We start from the raw sequence: 14,968 nt of genomic DNA, 5'->3' as shown, positions 1-14,968 counted from the left end.
GTGATGTGCCTGGGTCTATATTCATTTATTGTGCTAGTGCTGGGCAGTAGACTAGATGGTCCTTACGTTCTCCAGTCCTGAGGTTTAGTGAGCCTCTTCTTCTTGGCTGTTTTTAACTGAGTACTTTAATGTTCCTCTTTTACAGCTCTACAGGCGTATTGCTGTGACAGCTCTTACTATATTGTTTTATAGTTAGTTGTGTATATCCCTAGCATAAGCATAATATGTCCCATTATGGAAGCTCAACTGATTTTTGTTGTATGAATGAAAACAAAGTTTACTTGTGATCTTCTGACAGCATGGACATAGAAACATAGTATGTAATATCTGAAAAATTAATGGCGGCTAGAATTGTACTAGATTTCTGAAAATATACCTCGACTTTAGAGATTTTACACTTTTCCATACATTTTTTAACTCTTTGTAGTGAATGATTTTGCTATCAACCTGAACAAATTCTAGACTGCTCTCCACAACCACTTGAAACTTAAAAGGAGAGAAACAAAAATAGTTTGAGGTTCTTGAGGTTTCTAAAGACCTTTGAACATCCATTGTTATTTATAGCCAGCACGTTTATAATCAAAGAAAAGGAAATGTTATGGAGACAGGCCCTCCTTTAACATTTGTGGGGCCCAAAACAAGCGTATAAATGGTGACCCGCATACATATGTCTAAATATTTAAAATTTATAACTCAACCTTTAAAAATGTTGAATAAAATATGCTCTAGCCACATACCTTAACAAGTGTACTTTCATCGGGACCTGGAAAGCTAGACTGCATTTAAATTCTGGGATTCCTTAGCAGCTCAGATCTGTCTCGTCTTTGAGACGTTCAGCTGGCACACACGTAGGTACATAGACACCACAGCCCCATGACCAAGCTCTGCTCATGTGCTCTGAATGCAGGTGCCCTTTGGCCAGTGGTTGGGAAAATGGTAAGCATATTTGTGGCCCAGTCAAAATTTGGGAGGACAGTCTTGGAACAGAACTCTGTGCAAGACCTGAAAGTGGTCTGGGGGCATTTGTGCAAGGAATTGCAGGGTTCCATGGAGAAGTGTCTAGAGGGCAGGCATGGGTTCCAGGTGGGCATATCCCCTTGACCCTGTGTCCTCCTCCGCAGGAGGAAAGCAAGAACATGTCCCTCTAAGTGCAGAGTCCAGGGCAGAGTCTCCTCCTGACTGGGGCTGAAGGTTGGACTCCCAGAGAGTAAGAGGAAGCTGACTGTGATCATTTGATCAATTGATAGCAAATCTGAGAAGGAACACAAGTTGGTCCGTTCTATTCCTTTGACCTGTAACTATCTCTGCCAGCTCCACAATCAATTCCATTAACCAAGCAGGAAGGAACTGAGCAAGTTCAGTCCTTTTACTTCTACTTTACATTAAAAAAAAAAAATAACGGTGGAACATGAGATTTCTTGATAGCTTGTGCTGGTCCAGCCTAAATCATAAATCAGAATTTAAATGTCTCGTGGTTTGTGGTAAGTCCTAAGCTGACGTTATCCTCCAATTTTATGAAGCCTTGGAGGCTTACAAACCCAGATTCAGACTTGGTGGTTTGGGTATTAAAAACTGGTTCCTTTCCCTGGGTTTTATGTTACTAATTCAAATTCCACTAGACAAGGAATAAGGGATACAGTAGGAAAGCTCAGAGGACAAAGAATGCCCACCAGGGCTCGGGGAAGGACCCTCAATGAGAATTTGGAAACTCAAAATATCTTTGTTCCTAATTAGACTGACTAAGGAACCTGGAAGAAGCTACATCTTGAATTTGAAAAACTTTATAAATAACTGATGTCTTCAAAACAAGTCTTTTCCACCTCACCCCATCCCCACCTCCCACCAGCTGCCTTTGTTATGCTCCAGTATTTATAAAGCACCTGTAATCGCTTTCATTTCTTCTACTCTTTTTGACAGGCTACAGGAATACAAAGGAAAGATAAACCAAAATAGCTAAGCCATGGGGTAATTTTCAAACAGGAATTAAAATTTTAAATTCTTTAAAATTTAGGAAGGAAATACATATTTTTAAAGGAAATATAATAACAACATTATGGATTTATAAAGTATCAAAAGAGAAAAATATATTACAACACTATTAAAAAGGAGGAGGATATACATTTAAAATAATATTGTAAAGGTCGTGAGGAAAGGAGTGCTGGGTGTGCTGCCGCCATTTCTTCCGCCTTCAGTTTCTGCGCCTTTCGCAGGGCTTCCAACAGCGTTATGTTGGGACAAAGCATCCGGAGGTTCACAACCTCTGTGGTCCGTAGGAGCCGCTATGAGGAGGGTCCGGGGAAGAATTTACCATTTTCATTGGAAAACAAGTGGCGGTTACTAGCTATGATGGCTTTGTACTTTGAGTCTGGATTTGCTGCATCTTTCTATGTAGTAAGACACCAACTGCTTAAAAAATAATCCATGAGACAGATACGAAGAGGAGCATTTTAAGATGTGCAGTCTCTTTGAAAAAAGGATCAAACTCTTGAACTCAGCATCCTAGATATGTTTGTAAATAAACTTATAGCATAAAAAAAATTATATTGTAAAATTCTTGTATTACAAGGGAAGTAGAATGTCATTAATTCAAAATAGATTGTGACAAGTTAAGGATGCATAGTATAATCTTTAAAACAACAACTCTAAAAAAAATACAAAGGAGTATAGCTGAAAAGCCAGTAGAAGTGATAGAATGAAATACTAACTGATTGGGCTAACACTCGTTAGCCCAAAAGAAGACATGAAAGGAGGAGAAAAGAAACAAAGAACAGAAGGGACAAATAAAACAAATTAGAATAATTGTAGAATTAAACCTGGCCATATTCATAAATACATTAAATGAAACACTCCAATTAAAAGGAAAATATTTTCAGACTGCTTGAAGAAGTAAGGCCCAACTACATTGTTTACATAAGAGGCACTTTAAATGTAAAGACACAGAGAGGCTGAAAGGAAAGGTTGAGAAAAGATACACCATGCAAATACTAAGAAAGTTGGTTTGGCTATATGAATATCAGATAGATAGACTTAAACACAAGGAGTATTACCAGAGATAGAGAGGGCAATTTTATACAGAGAAAAAAACCACAATCCTGGCACAACTATCTGAATATACTAAAACCCATTAAATTGTATACTTTAAATGTGAGTTATATGGTAGATAAATTATATCTCAATGAAGCTATTAAGAAGAAGTTTATTGAAATGATTTTCATTGATTAATATACTACATCACAGTCCCATTGGTTCAGCCATTTTTTTCTGTTAGTCATGGAATGTGTTGAATTAAATTAGTCAAAAGCTCATATGTAGGGCTTCCGTGGTGGCGCAGTGGTTGAGAGTCCGCCTGCCGATGCAGGGGACACGGGTTTGTGCCCCGGTCCGGGAAGATCCCACATGCCGCGGAGCGGCTGGGCCCACGAGCCATGGCCGCTGAGCCTGCGCGTCCGGAGCCTGTGCTCCACAACGGGAGAGGCTGCGACAGTGAGAGGCCCGCGTACAGCAAAAAAAAAAAAAAAAAAAAAAGCTCATATATATATATATAGTCAAATGTTTATTTCTAGAGGCATCAGTCTTTAAGAGATGACCATGCTGATGTTATGTGTCTATCATCTTTTCATTTTTTTATTCATCTCTTTACCTAAGTTATACTATGTATGGTATTTTAAATAGTTTTGGTCATATAATATCATTTTCATCTTTCTAATATGTTTGAAAAGTAACAAAATATGCTCACCTTTATATTTTGTCATATTATTATCTTGATTAAATGAAAAGTTCTTACCATAGGAGAAAAAAATGACATAACAATCCTAGCATGTACACACTTAACAACAAAATTTCAAAATATAAGAAACAAAAATTGACAGAACTAAAAGAAAAAATACAAAATGTTACAATTACAGTTAAATATTTTAATATCCCTTTATTTAGTAATTGCTAGAACAAGTAGAAAAAAATCAGTGAGGTTATGGGAAATTTGAACATCATCATCAACCATGTTGACCTAATTGAAATTTATAGATCATTATATCCAATAACCACATAATACACATTCTTTTCAAGTGCAGATGGAATTTTCAATAGTAGAATGTATACAGGGCCATAAAGTGTCCAATACATTTTAAAGGATTAAAATCATGCAGAGTATGTTTCTAGAACATGACATAATTAAACTAGAAATCCATAACAATAAACTACCTAGAAAATTCATCAAAATTTTGAAATGAAACATTTCATTTCATAAATTCTTTTTTTTTAAACATTTATTTATTTATTTGTTTATTTACTTCTGGCTGCGTTGGGTCTTTGTCGCTGCACGTGGGCTTTCTCTAGTTGTGGCGAGCGGGGGCTACTCTTCAGTGTGGTGCGGGAGCTTCTCTTGTTGCGGAGCATGGGCTCTAGGCACGCGGGCTTCAGTAGTTGTGGCTTGCAGGCTCAGTCGTTGTGGCTCGCAGGCTGTAGAGTGCAGGCTCAGTAGTTGTGGCGCACAGGCTTAGCTGCTCCGTGGCATGTGGGATCTTCCTGGACCAGGGCTTGAACCCGTGTGCCCTGCAGTGGCAGGCAGATTCATAACCACTGCGCCACCAGGGAAGTCCCTTCATAAATTCTTAAAACCCATTTTTAAAAGAAAAAATTAAAAGAGAATTTGGAAAATATTTTGAACTGAATAATAATGAAAACATATCAAAATGTGTGACTGCAACTAAAATAATTCTTAAGGGAAATAAATAGCTTGAATACATACTCATATTAGAAATGAATGAGGTAAAATCAATTACCTAAGCCTCTGCCATGAGTAATTGGATAAAAAAGAGCAAATTAAATTCAAAATGAGTAGAAAAAAGTAATTAAGATGAAAACAGATATAAATATAATGGGAAAAAATAATAGAGTAAATAAACAAAACCAAAGTTGCAGTTTTGAAAAAACTGATAAACTTTTAGCTACACTGATGAAGAAAAAAAGAGAAAAATACCAGGAATTTTTTAAATGGGATAGCTTTACAGACCCTCAGATTTCAAAATAAAGGGATACTATATACAACTGTGTGTCAAAAATTGTGATGACTTAGATGAAATTTATAAATTCCTTAGAACCAGAATTTTACACAAAGATGCTTCAGGGACAGATGGTTTCATTGGTAAATTCTATAAACATTTGAGAAAACTAATATCAATCCTATTCAAACTCTTTCCAAAAATAGAGATGGAGAGAATAATTTTCAACTTATTTATTGAGTCCAGGATTATCTTAATATCAAATCCAAACAAGATGCAAGAAAGAAAATTGCAGGCCAGTGTGCTCCATGACCATTGATGGACAAGTCCTAAAAAAAATGTTAGCAAATCTAATCCATCAATATATAAAAATGATAAGGCAATATGAAACAGTGGGAATTACCTCACAAATGTTACTTTGGTTCAGCTTTTAAAAAATCTATTGATGTACAATTTACCACATTAGCAGAATATAGGACAAAAATATGTAATAATTTAAGTTGATATAGAAGAGCACCCATTCATGATAAATACTCTCAGAAAACTGGAGAGGGAAAGAAATTTTCTCAACCTGATCAAGGGCACCTATGAAAAGCCTAGAGCCATCACATACTTGATGCTGTATTGAAGGTTTTTTTCCCCTCAGATTGGAAACGTAGGCAGGATGTATGATCTCACTACTTCTGTTCAAAATTGTTCTGGAGGTCATAGCTAATGCACTAAGACATGAAATTGAAATAAATAGCATGCACTTTAGAACAGAAGAGATAAAACTGTATTTATTTGTCTATGAAGAAAATAAACTGTATTTGTATAGAAAATTCTAAAAAAGCTACATAAATTGAATATAATAAGTGAGTTTAGCGCATTCTCAGGATACAAATGAATATGCAAAAATTAATTGTCTTTTTCATATATGAGTAACAAACAAGTGGAAGATGAAATATTTTAAAAATCACTTTCAATAGCATGGAAGAAAATATAAAATACTTAGGAATAAATTTAATGCAGAGGGTACAAGACCTCCCTTCTGAAAACAAAACGAAACAAAAAATTTGCAGAGAGAAAGAAAAAGAAACCTAAATTAATGGGGAGATATACTACATTTGTAAACTGCAAGATTCAGTTTTGTTACAATTTCAGTTCTTTCAAAATTGATCACACAGATTTAGCACACTTCCAATGAAGTCTTAACAGTATTTTTATGTAGAAGTAGGCAATATAAATCTAAATTTTATATGGACATGTAAAGGATCTAAATATGCCAAAAAAAGAACCTGAAAAAAAAAAGTTGGAAGATTTACTCTACCTGATTTTAAGACCTACTATAAAGCTACACTAATCAAGACTGTGTGGTATTGGCAGGAGGACAGATAAATCGATCAATGGAAATGAATAGAGAGTCCAGAAATAGGTCCATACATGTACAGGCAATTGATTTCTGACAAAGTTGCCAGGTTAATTGAATGAGGAAAGGATAGTCTTTTCAACAAATTGTGTTGGAGCAACTGGATACCCACATGAAAAAATTGAACTCTGATCTCTTCTTCACACAGTACATAAAAATTAATTCAAGGTAGTTCATAGACCTGAACATAAAACTGAAACCTACAAAACTTTTATTAAAAAAAATCTTTTGGCCTGGGGCCAGGCAAAGTATTTTTGACATAACACAAAAAGCATTCACCAGGGATAAAAATAAATAAATAGGACTTTATCAGAATTCAAAATTGTTTTTCAAAAATGTGGTTGACTGTTTTCCTCTCATCCTAATATGCCTACCCCTTTGCAGTGTGATTTTGCCATTCCTCACATCCAGAGACAGAGCCTTTTTCTCAGTCCCTTGAATAAAGCCTGGTCTTGTGACTTGCTCAGACCAAGAGAATGTGGCAGAAGTGATGTTTGCAAGTACCAGAGCCAACTTCCACACATGTGAGTGAGGACATTTTGAACCTCCCAGCCCAGTCAACCTTCCAGCTGAATCAAGCCTTATGAATAATCCCAGACTAAACCGAAGAGGAGATGCTCAGACAAACCATGCAATTGTGAGAAGGAATAAATCATCATTGTTTTACGCCATGAACTTTTGGGGGTGCTTTGTAATACAGCAAAGACTAAATGAAAGAGAAATTGCTACCTGGAGGTGGGTGCTGTATAAAAAAAGCCTTAAACATGTGCCAATAGCTTGGGGACCAGATGGCAGATGGAGGCAGGAAGGATGAAGAAAGGAACAGATAATGGAGACTGAACGGTCATAGGAAAGTTCTTTCGGAGGCTGGAGAAAGACTCACGTTAGGTAATGGTGGAAAGACTGGCAAATTTCATACCTGTAGCAATTTAGAAGCTAGGAATGTAGTTAATTAACTTGTAGGTGTGAACAAGGAGATTTCCAGACAGAACGTTGAAAGTATCAATGCCAATGTTTAGCTATACATAAGATACATGGAGTGATAAATGAACTGAGGAAGGAACTGCTTGGCTTTCAAGGAGAAATTAGGACGTGTAATGGAAAATTAGGCTCAGTAATGGAAAAGAAAACTAACTTGGAAATAAAACTAACTTAGAAAATAAAACTATTTCTTATTCTCAGTCTTTCCCAGCAAGGAGTCTTGAAGTAGGAAATTGGGTAAAGATCAAACTATTGGTGTGGCTATAAGATAGTTTTGTAAGAGCTCAGGACAATTTAAAGTGGTGCCTAGAAGACCCTCTCACCTTGACAAAGGACGTTTAAGAGCCGCGAGAGCCTTGTCCCCAAAGCAACCCAACAATGGCCCAAAATACAGAGAGGACTCTCAAAATTACAGATGTAAGCTTTGGGAGCATTGAATGAATTCCAGTCAAATTCATAGGAAAGCCATAATTTTTTAAAGAGTTGTATTAGAACACCACCAGCTTCACAGACATGTGGCTCTTCTGCTTCCTCATATTCATCATTTTGTCCCCTCCAGCATGACTTCTGCAGCTGTTGCTGTAGAGAAACTGCTGTCTTGGTGGGTGACAGTCAATGCCCTCCTAATCGCACATTGAATGAACTTTTTTTTATTATTTCCTTGTTCTCCTTGAACTTTTAGGGAGTATTTCACACTGTTGCTTGTTTCCCTTTTCTTGATGCTCTTCTCTCAGTCCAGCACTACACAACTTAGTTCTTTTGTTTCTCCAGTTAGTTCTTCTCTGACCCCTTTATGATTTTGCTTCCACTTGCTAAGTAAATCTAGTTCTTGGCCATCTTCTCTTCTTTCCGTATATTCATTTCCAGGCTAATATCATATATAATCCCCTAACCTAAACTATCATTTCTATATGGAAATTTAAATCTACATCTTCACACCTTACCCTCATTCTAGAACTCTAGTCCTGTCAGCTTTTAGATCAGTAAGTCTGCCCTTGAAGCCCAACTCATTTAAAGGCAACAAACTTTACTATTGTATCTCCAAGAGCCTAGCACAGTGCCAAGCATAGTGTCTGATATATGGTGGGTGTGAAATTTGGTGATTTATTGGATGTTATTGGTGAGTAGATGGTAAGTACAAGGATGACCCATAACATTATTTTGGTTACTGCAGAGATGATGGTTGTTAACTGAGATAGGGAATGGAGAAAGAAGAGGATGTACAAGAGGAGGAAGAAGAAAAAGAATTCTACATACAATTTTAAGCATGTTGAGTTTGAAATCCCAGCTGTGTACAGATACCAGAGTAAACTTCCTAAAACACAGTTTAATCATGACATGACTTCTTTGTTCAAAAACCTTCAAGAGTTCGTCACTGTTGACCAAATCTGTATCAGTCTGTCCTGGAATTTAAGATCCTCCACAATCTGGCCACTACTAGCTTTCCAAAATGATCTCACATCCTTCCCTTTTACCAAACATCTGCTATTCATCTCCTGGGCATGCGTCAGACAGTCCCACCTACTGAGCCATTCCTTCCATCTGGAGTGTACTCCTTCTCCAGCCTACCGGTGAAAATCCCATCCGTGCTTTAAGACTCAACTCAAATAGCATTTTATACAATTAGAATTGTTTTTCCGATTACCCAGACAGAAAGACCTATACCTCTGAGGACAGATCAATCTCATTATATGTACTGATCATATAACATTCCTTCTTAACTCGTGTTGTTGCTATTCACATATATGTTTTATTACACCTACGAGAGTTAAAGTGTTAAGAGGGTAGAGATTGTGTTTCACTTATATTTTCAATCTTTCCATGTTCCAAGCCCATCATATGACATATAATAATGCTTAATAAATTATTATAAAATGAAACAATAGAATAGAGATGCATGAATAACTGAAGGCAAGAATGAATGAATGGATGAAGTAGTTGAGAATAACTCTTCTCCAGTTGCTTTTACGTAATACCCTTCAGGAAATCCTTAATAACTATACCGAATGTGCCAACACTGAATGAAGCATGTGTTGAAGGAAGAGGCCAGGAAATCAGCTTGTCCGAAGGACTTTCAAAGTTTGGGCTAATTAATCCATAGCTTGGAGTTTGTGGCTGTTGGTCCCACGTGGAACTTCTGTGCCAGTTAGTAGAATAGACAATAAAAATAGCCAAGTAAAATGTTTATACTTCTCCAGGTTCACTACATAATAAATTATTAATGCTTCCTGATACTACATTTTCCCTGAATCTATTTAAATGTGAATACATTGATGGAAGCAGAAAATACACTTATATTTCCATTGCTCCAATGTAATTTATAAAACTAACATTTATTACATATTTCTGATTGCAAAACAAATATGTGTTCATTCTAGAAAATTTGCACAAGAGAAGCACAGAGGGAAGCACAAAGAGAAGCCCAAAGGTGAAATTAAAAGCACCTATAAGCTTCCTTCCGTAGTATAAATCTGTTAATATATTGGTATATATTCTTACGGGTTCTTTTTCCTAACTATGGGATAATACCATCTTTAATTTGGTTTCTTTCACTTAATATGCTTGGTGTATTTTCTATGTAATTAAGCATTCTTAACAGAACATAACTTTTGATGGTTGTACATCTTCTATCATATCCTCATATCATGAGTCAGTTTGTTATTGTTGGACATATAGCTTGTTTTGAACATTTCATAATTACACATGACTCTGATAAACAGCCCTGTAGCCAAAGGTTTAGCATCTCTCTCATTATATCAATAGTTTGGTAAAGTCTAGCCATGGAATTACTGGGTCAAAGAGTGTATACAGTCTTACGATTTTTAAACACATATTACCAGAAGGTTTTTTGTTTTGTTTTTTAAGAAATTTATACCCTCATCAACACTGTGAAAATTTCTATTTACCCCTACTCTTTTCACCAGTTCTATAGGTAAAAAGTTATACTTCATTGTTTAATTTGCATTTATCTGAGAATGTTTGTTCAATTTTCTCCTATCTTATATAAGCCCCCCCCACCACTTTTTTTTTGGCTCTGCCACGTGGCTTGTAGAATCTCAGTTCCCCGACCAGGGATTGAACCTGGGCAACAGCAGTGAAAGTGCTGAGTCCTAACCACTGGACCGCCAGGGAATTCCCTTTTGTAAGCCCTTTTAATTTCTTCTGTTTTCACTTGACAGTCTATATCCCTTGTATTTTTATTGTACTGATGTTTGTAATAGCTATTTATTTATTAAAAATGTGAATCTTTTGTCATACATTACAATAACAATTTACCAGTTTTTGTATGCCTGTGAACTTTATTTATGTTGATTTTTTACATATAGACTGCTTCCATTCATGTTGTCAGAATGTCGTCATTTTCCTTTATGAATACTGCCTTTACATATATACAGGTTAATGTGCTTTTGCTTATTCTTTTATTTCATTTTTAATATTTTAATCTTTCAGTCAATTCATAGTTTACACTGAAGACGTTGAGAGAGAGGATTATGACTTTATTTTCCCTCCAATAATTAGGTAACCCTCCTAGTACTATTATTGAATAATCACTTTCTTTGAACAATTTGAAACACTACGTTTATCATATATTGAATTCTTACACCATTTTCGGCTCTCGACCTTCTATTTTATTTCATTTATCTGTATATTCTGAGAGGACACTTTTCATTATTGTAGAATTATAATGTGTATGAACATTTACTAATGTAATTTCACCCTTCTTCTTTTTAGAAGATTTATTGGCTCTTCTTATCTATTTACTTTTCCAGATAAACTTTTCAAAGGATTTACTCAAGTCCCAAAAAAGTCCTTTTAGGATTTGATTGGTGTCTCAATAAGATTATTAAATTAAATAATGGTGAACTGACAACTTGCAAAATCCTATCTACCCAATGAGAAACATGATTTTATTCCAACTGTTCTTTCGTCAGTTAAGTTTTCTTTATGCATCAAGCAATTTTCTTATTACACTTATGTATAGGAATCTCGTTTTATTGTTGATATCATGGATGGAATTTTTTTTAACATCTTTATTGGAGTATAATTGCTTTACAATGGTGTGTTAGTTTCTGCTTTACAACAAAATGAATCAGTTATATATATACATATGTTCCCATATCTCTTCCCTCTTGCGTCTCCCTCCCACCCTCTCTATCCCACCCCTCTAGGTGGTCACAAACCACCAAGCTGATATCCCTGTGCTATGCGGCTGCTTCCCACTAGCTATCTATTTTACGTTTGGTAGTGTATATGTGTCCATGCCACTCTCTCACTTTGTCACACCTTACCCTTCCCCCCTCCCTATATCCTCAAGTCCATTCTCTAGTAGGTCTGTGTCTTTATTCCTGTCTTACCCCTAGGTTCTTCATGACGTTTTTTTTCTTAAATTCCACATATATGTGTTAGCATACAGTATTTGTCTCTCTCTTTCTGACTTACTTCACTCTGTATGACAGACTCTAGGTCTATCCAGCTCATTACAAATAGCTCAATTTCGTTTCTTTTTATGACTGAGTAATATTCCATTGTATATATGTGCCACATCTTCTTTATCCATTCATCTGTTGATGAACACTTAGGTTGCTTCCATGTCCTGGCTACTGTAAATAGAGCTGCAATGAACATTTTGGTACATGACTCTTTTTGAATTATGGTTTTCTCAGGGTATATGCCCAGTAGTGGGATTGCTGGGTCATATGGTAATTCTATTTGTAGTTTTTTAAGGAGCCTCCATACTGTTCTCCACACATGGATGGAATTTTAATTCATTATATTTTCTAACAGAATATTGCTGACATATTGTCTATTTATTTTGTAACTGGCCAATTTGGTGAACTCTCCTGTAAGACATAAGGCGCTTACTTCTCGGCATTCTTAAATATTATATATCGTCTACAAATATTTGTCTATTGGTTTTGCTATTCTTTTTTTCCTGATTTTTAGGAGTCCTTTTTTTATTCTAGATATTGATCTTTTGGATTTTGAATATATACATATCTTCTCCCAGTTGTCACCCAGCAATTAACTGTATGCACGGTGTACTTCACTTAACAGAATTCTTTAATTTTAATACAAAGTCATCAAAATTTCACCTTAAAGTTTGTGGTTTGGGGGGTCCCATTTAAGGTGCTTTCCCCCACCCTTAGGTAAAATTTACTCCAAGCTGTTCTTTATTAACTTTATAGTTTAGCATTTCACATTTTGATCTTTAATCCATTTGGAATATATTTTTGTAAACAGAATGAGGTAGGATTCCTCCATATTGTAAACCAGTTTTCTAACATCTTTCATTGATTAAATAATCCATCCTTTCAACATCAATTTGTGGTATCACCTCTTTGATAAATCAAAAACATGTATAAAAGAGTAAAATTTTGAGCTCTTTATTTTCTACTTATATCTATTTGCCTTGCTATCTGATAAAGTAAATTCCCTCATGACCCTTTATATTTTTCAAAATTTAGCTATGCAAGAACTTTCATTCTTCCATATAAGTTTTTAAATGTTTGTTGAGCTTCTAAAAAAGAGTTCTGCTGGAATTTTAATGGCCTTGCATGGAGTATATAGACTGATTTGGTCAGATTAAAATCTTTATATCATGGAATGCTGTCTCATCCATGAGTGTGTTGTCTTTCTATTTTATTGAAATCTTCCGTTTTATCCTGTGAGTTGTAAATTTTTCTCTCTAAAAGTTGTGTGCATTCTAGATACTTTATAAAATTTGTTGTTACTATGAATGATACTTTATTTTCTAATTTATTTTCAGTTTCATTATTGGTGTCATAGAGGAATATTGTAACTCTGGCTGAATTCTCTTGTTAGTTCTAACAGCTCCTATTAGGTTTTTGATATAGATGATCATATCAAAGGAAAAGAATAGAAGTTTTAATTTTTCCCTTTCTAATCTTCCACCTTTTACATTCAGTGCTATGTTAAAAGTAGTAGTAATGAAGAAAATGCTTGTTTTCTTCCTAGTCTTAAAGGGAATATGTTCCTACGAATCTCCATTGAGTTTGATGTTTGCTTAGGATTTTGGCATAAAATCTTTATCAAGTTAAGGAAGTCCTTTTTATTCTCAATCCTCTAAGAGGCTTTTTAAAAAATAAAAAATAAATATTTTAATTTAACCTTATAAAGTACTTTCTCTGCATCTACTTTTAATGTGGTAAGTTACATTGATAGACTTTCTAATGTTAAATCACCCTTACCTCTTAGGATGAACTCTCTTGCTTAGAGGCACACTTGTGGGTTTAGGTAGCTAATATTTTCTTTAGAATTTGTGCATCTATGCTTATATGTAAACTTGTTTATACTTTTTTTCTTTCTTTCCTTTCCCCTCTTAACTTTGTTGGCATTATCTAGAATTTTAATTCTGGATCGTAACAATATATGGTAAATCTATTTCAGTCAGTCCTTCATTTATATTACACTATCTTCTTGAACTTTTTTTTTTTTGCTGGAATATTTTCTCTAAGAGAGTTTCCAAAAATATATTTGTAGCAAAACCCTTTATGCATAAAAATATCTTTATTACATGTTTATACTTTAATGATGGTTTCTGTAGATATAAAATTCTAAGCTTCAAAATAATTTTAACATTTTGAAAATATTTCTCCTTTGCCATCTGCCTCTGGTGCTACAATTAAGAAGTCTGATGTCAAACTGATTCTTGTTCCTCTGTAGGTGATCTACTTCTTTGTTCTGGAAGCTTTTGTAAATAACCTTTTGGTTTTGATGTTTTAAAATTTTATAATTTAAGATGTGGGTGCTTAGTGTGGGGTGTTTTTATATTTATTCTGCACTTCCTCTTAATTTGAAGTTACATTCTTTGAAATATGGAAAATTCACAGTCATTTAATTTCTTCCTCTCAACTCTTTTTTCTCTTCTTCCGGCGTTTCTAAGTATCTTTTATATATAATTTTTTGTTTTCTTAATACATTCTTGGTGTCTTCTAGGAGAGTTCTTTAATACAGTCTCCTTAAAATGATAAGCCTTTTGCTATTCACGATATCAATTGAACTCTTTCCATTTTATTTTCATACCTAACATGTCTAGATAATTTTCCTTTATGACTTCTTCCTCCTCCAGCGTTGAATAGTCTCTCTTTCATGTTCCTCTTTTGTGTTGTGAACGGCCACCCTTATCCCACTGATGATAATTAATGCCTTTAAGTTCTTGCTCTGTCCCACCACTTTCTCTTGTTTTAACTGGTTGGAGCCGCTGCGCTCCTTTTTATAAAGGTTGTGAAGATGGCATGTTAACTGTCATCTAGCCACCTCCCAGCCTCCTGAAGGCTCTGATTCAACCACCTTGGTTTGTGATTAAAGCTCAGGTCCCAGCCTGTGCCCTTCCTGCTGAGAAAATGCTTCAGCTCTGTGTTGTCTCTATCTCTGCCCTGCTCAGCCTTTTCAGGAACTGTAATCACCTAGCTGCTGAGATGGGAATGAGCATGGGGCAACAAAGCTCAGAGACAAACAGTTGTTTCTGGTTTTCAGCTTTATTGAAGTGTAATTGACAAATACAGATTGTATATATTTAAAGTATACAACGTGATGTTTTGATATATATATATACAAT

General features: G+C 35.2%; 1 protein-coding gene and 1 pseudogene across 2 annotated transcripts in view; both read left to right on the top strand.

Moving 5' to 3' along the window:
* Positions 1–14,968, top strand: part of LOC307189580 (glycerol-3-phosphate phosphatase-like) — a 228,944-nt pseudogene that overhangs the window by 129,536 nt on the left and 84,440 nt on the right. The window lies entirely within an intron of this gene.
* On the top strand, positions 2,152–2,616 carry LOC307189287 (cytochrome c oxidase subunit 7C, mitochondrial-like). Its single transcript, XM_079927263.1, has one exon. The coding sequence runs from the start codon at positions 2,227–2,229 to the stop codon at positions 2,416–2,418; it is 192 nt and encodes a 63-aa protein (XP_079783389.1). The 5' UTR covers positions 2,152–2,226; the 3' UTR covers positions 2,419–2,616.

Source organism: Stenella coeruleoalba, assembly GCF_951394435.1.
Source record: "Stenella coeruleoalba genome assembly, chromosome: 7".
In the NCBI taxonomy this organism is placed as follows: Eukaryota; Metazoa; Chordata; class Mammalia; order Artiodactyla; family Delphinidae; genus Stenella; species Stenella coeruleoalba.
The sequence above is the reverse complement of the archived record's forward strand: the minus strand, read 5'-3'. Positions and strand labels throughout refer to the sequence as shown.

What these genes read in the sequence shown, in the direction of transcription:
- LOC307189287 (XM_079927263.1), top strand. Translation starts at nt 2,227, where the DNA reads ATGTTGGGACAAAGCATCCGGAGGTTCACAACCTCTGTGGTCCGTAGG.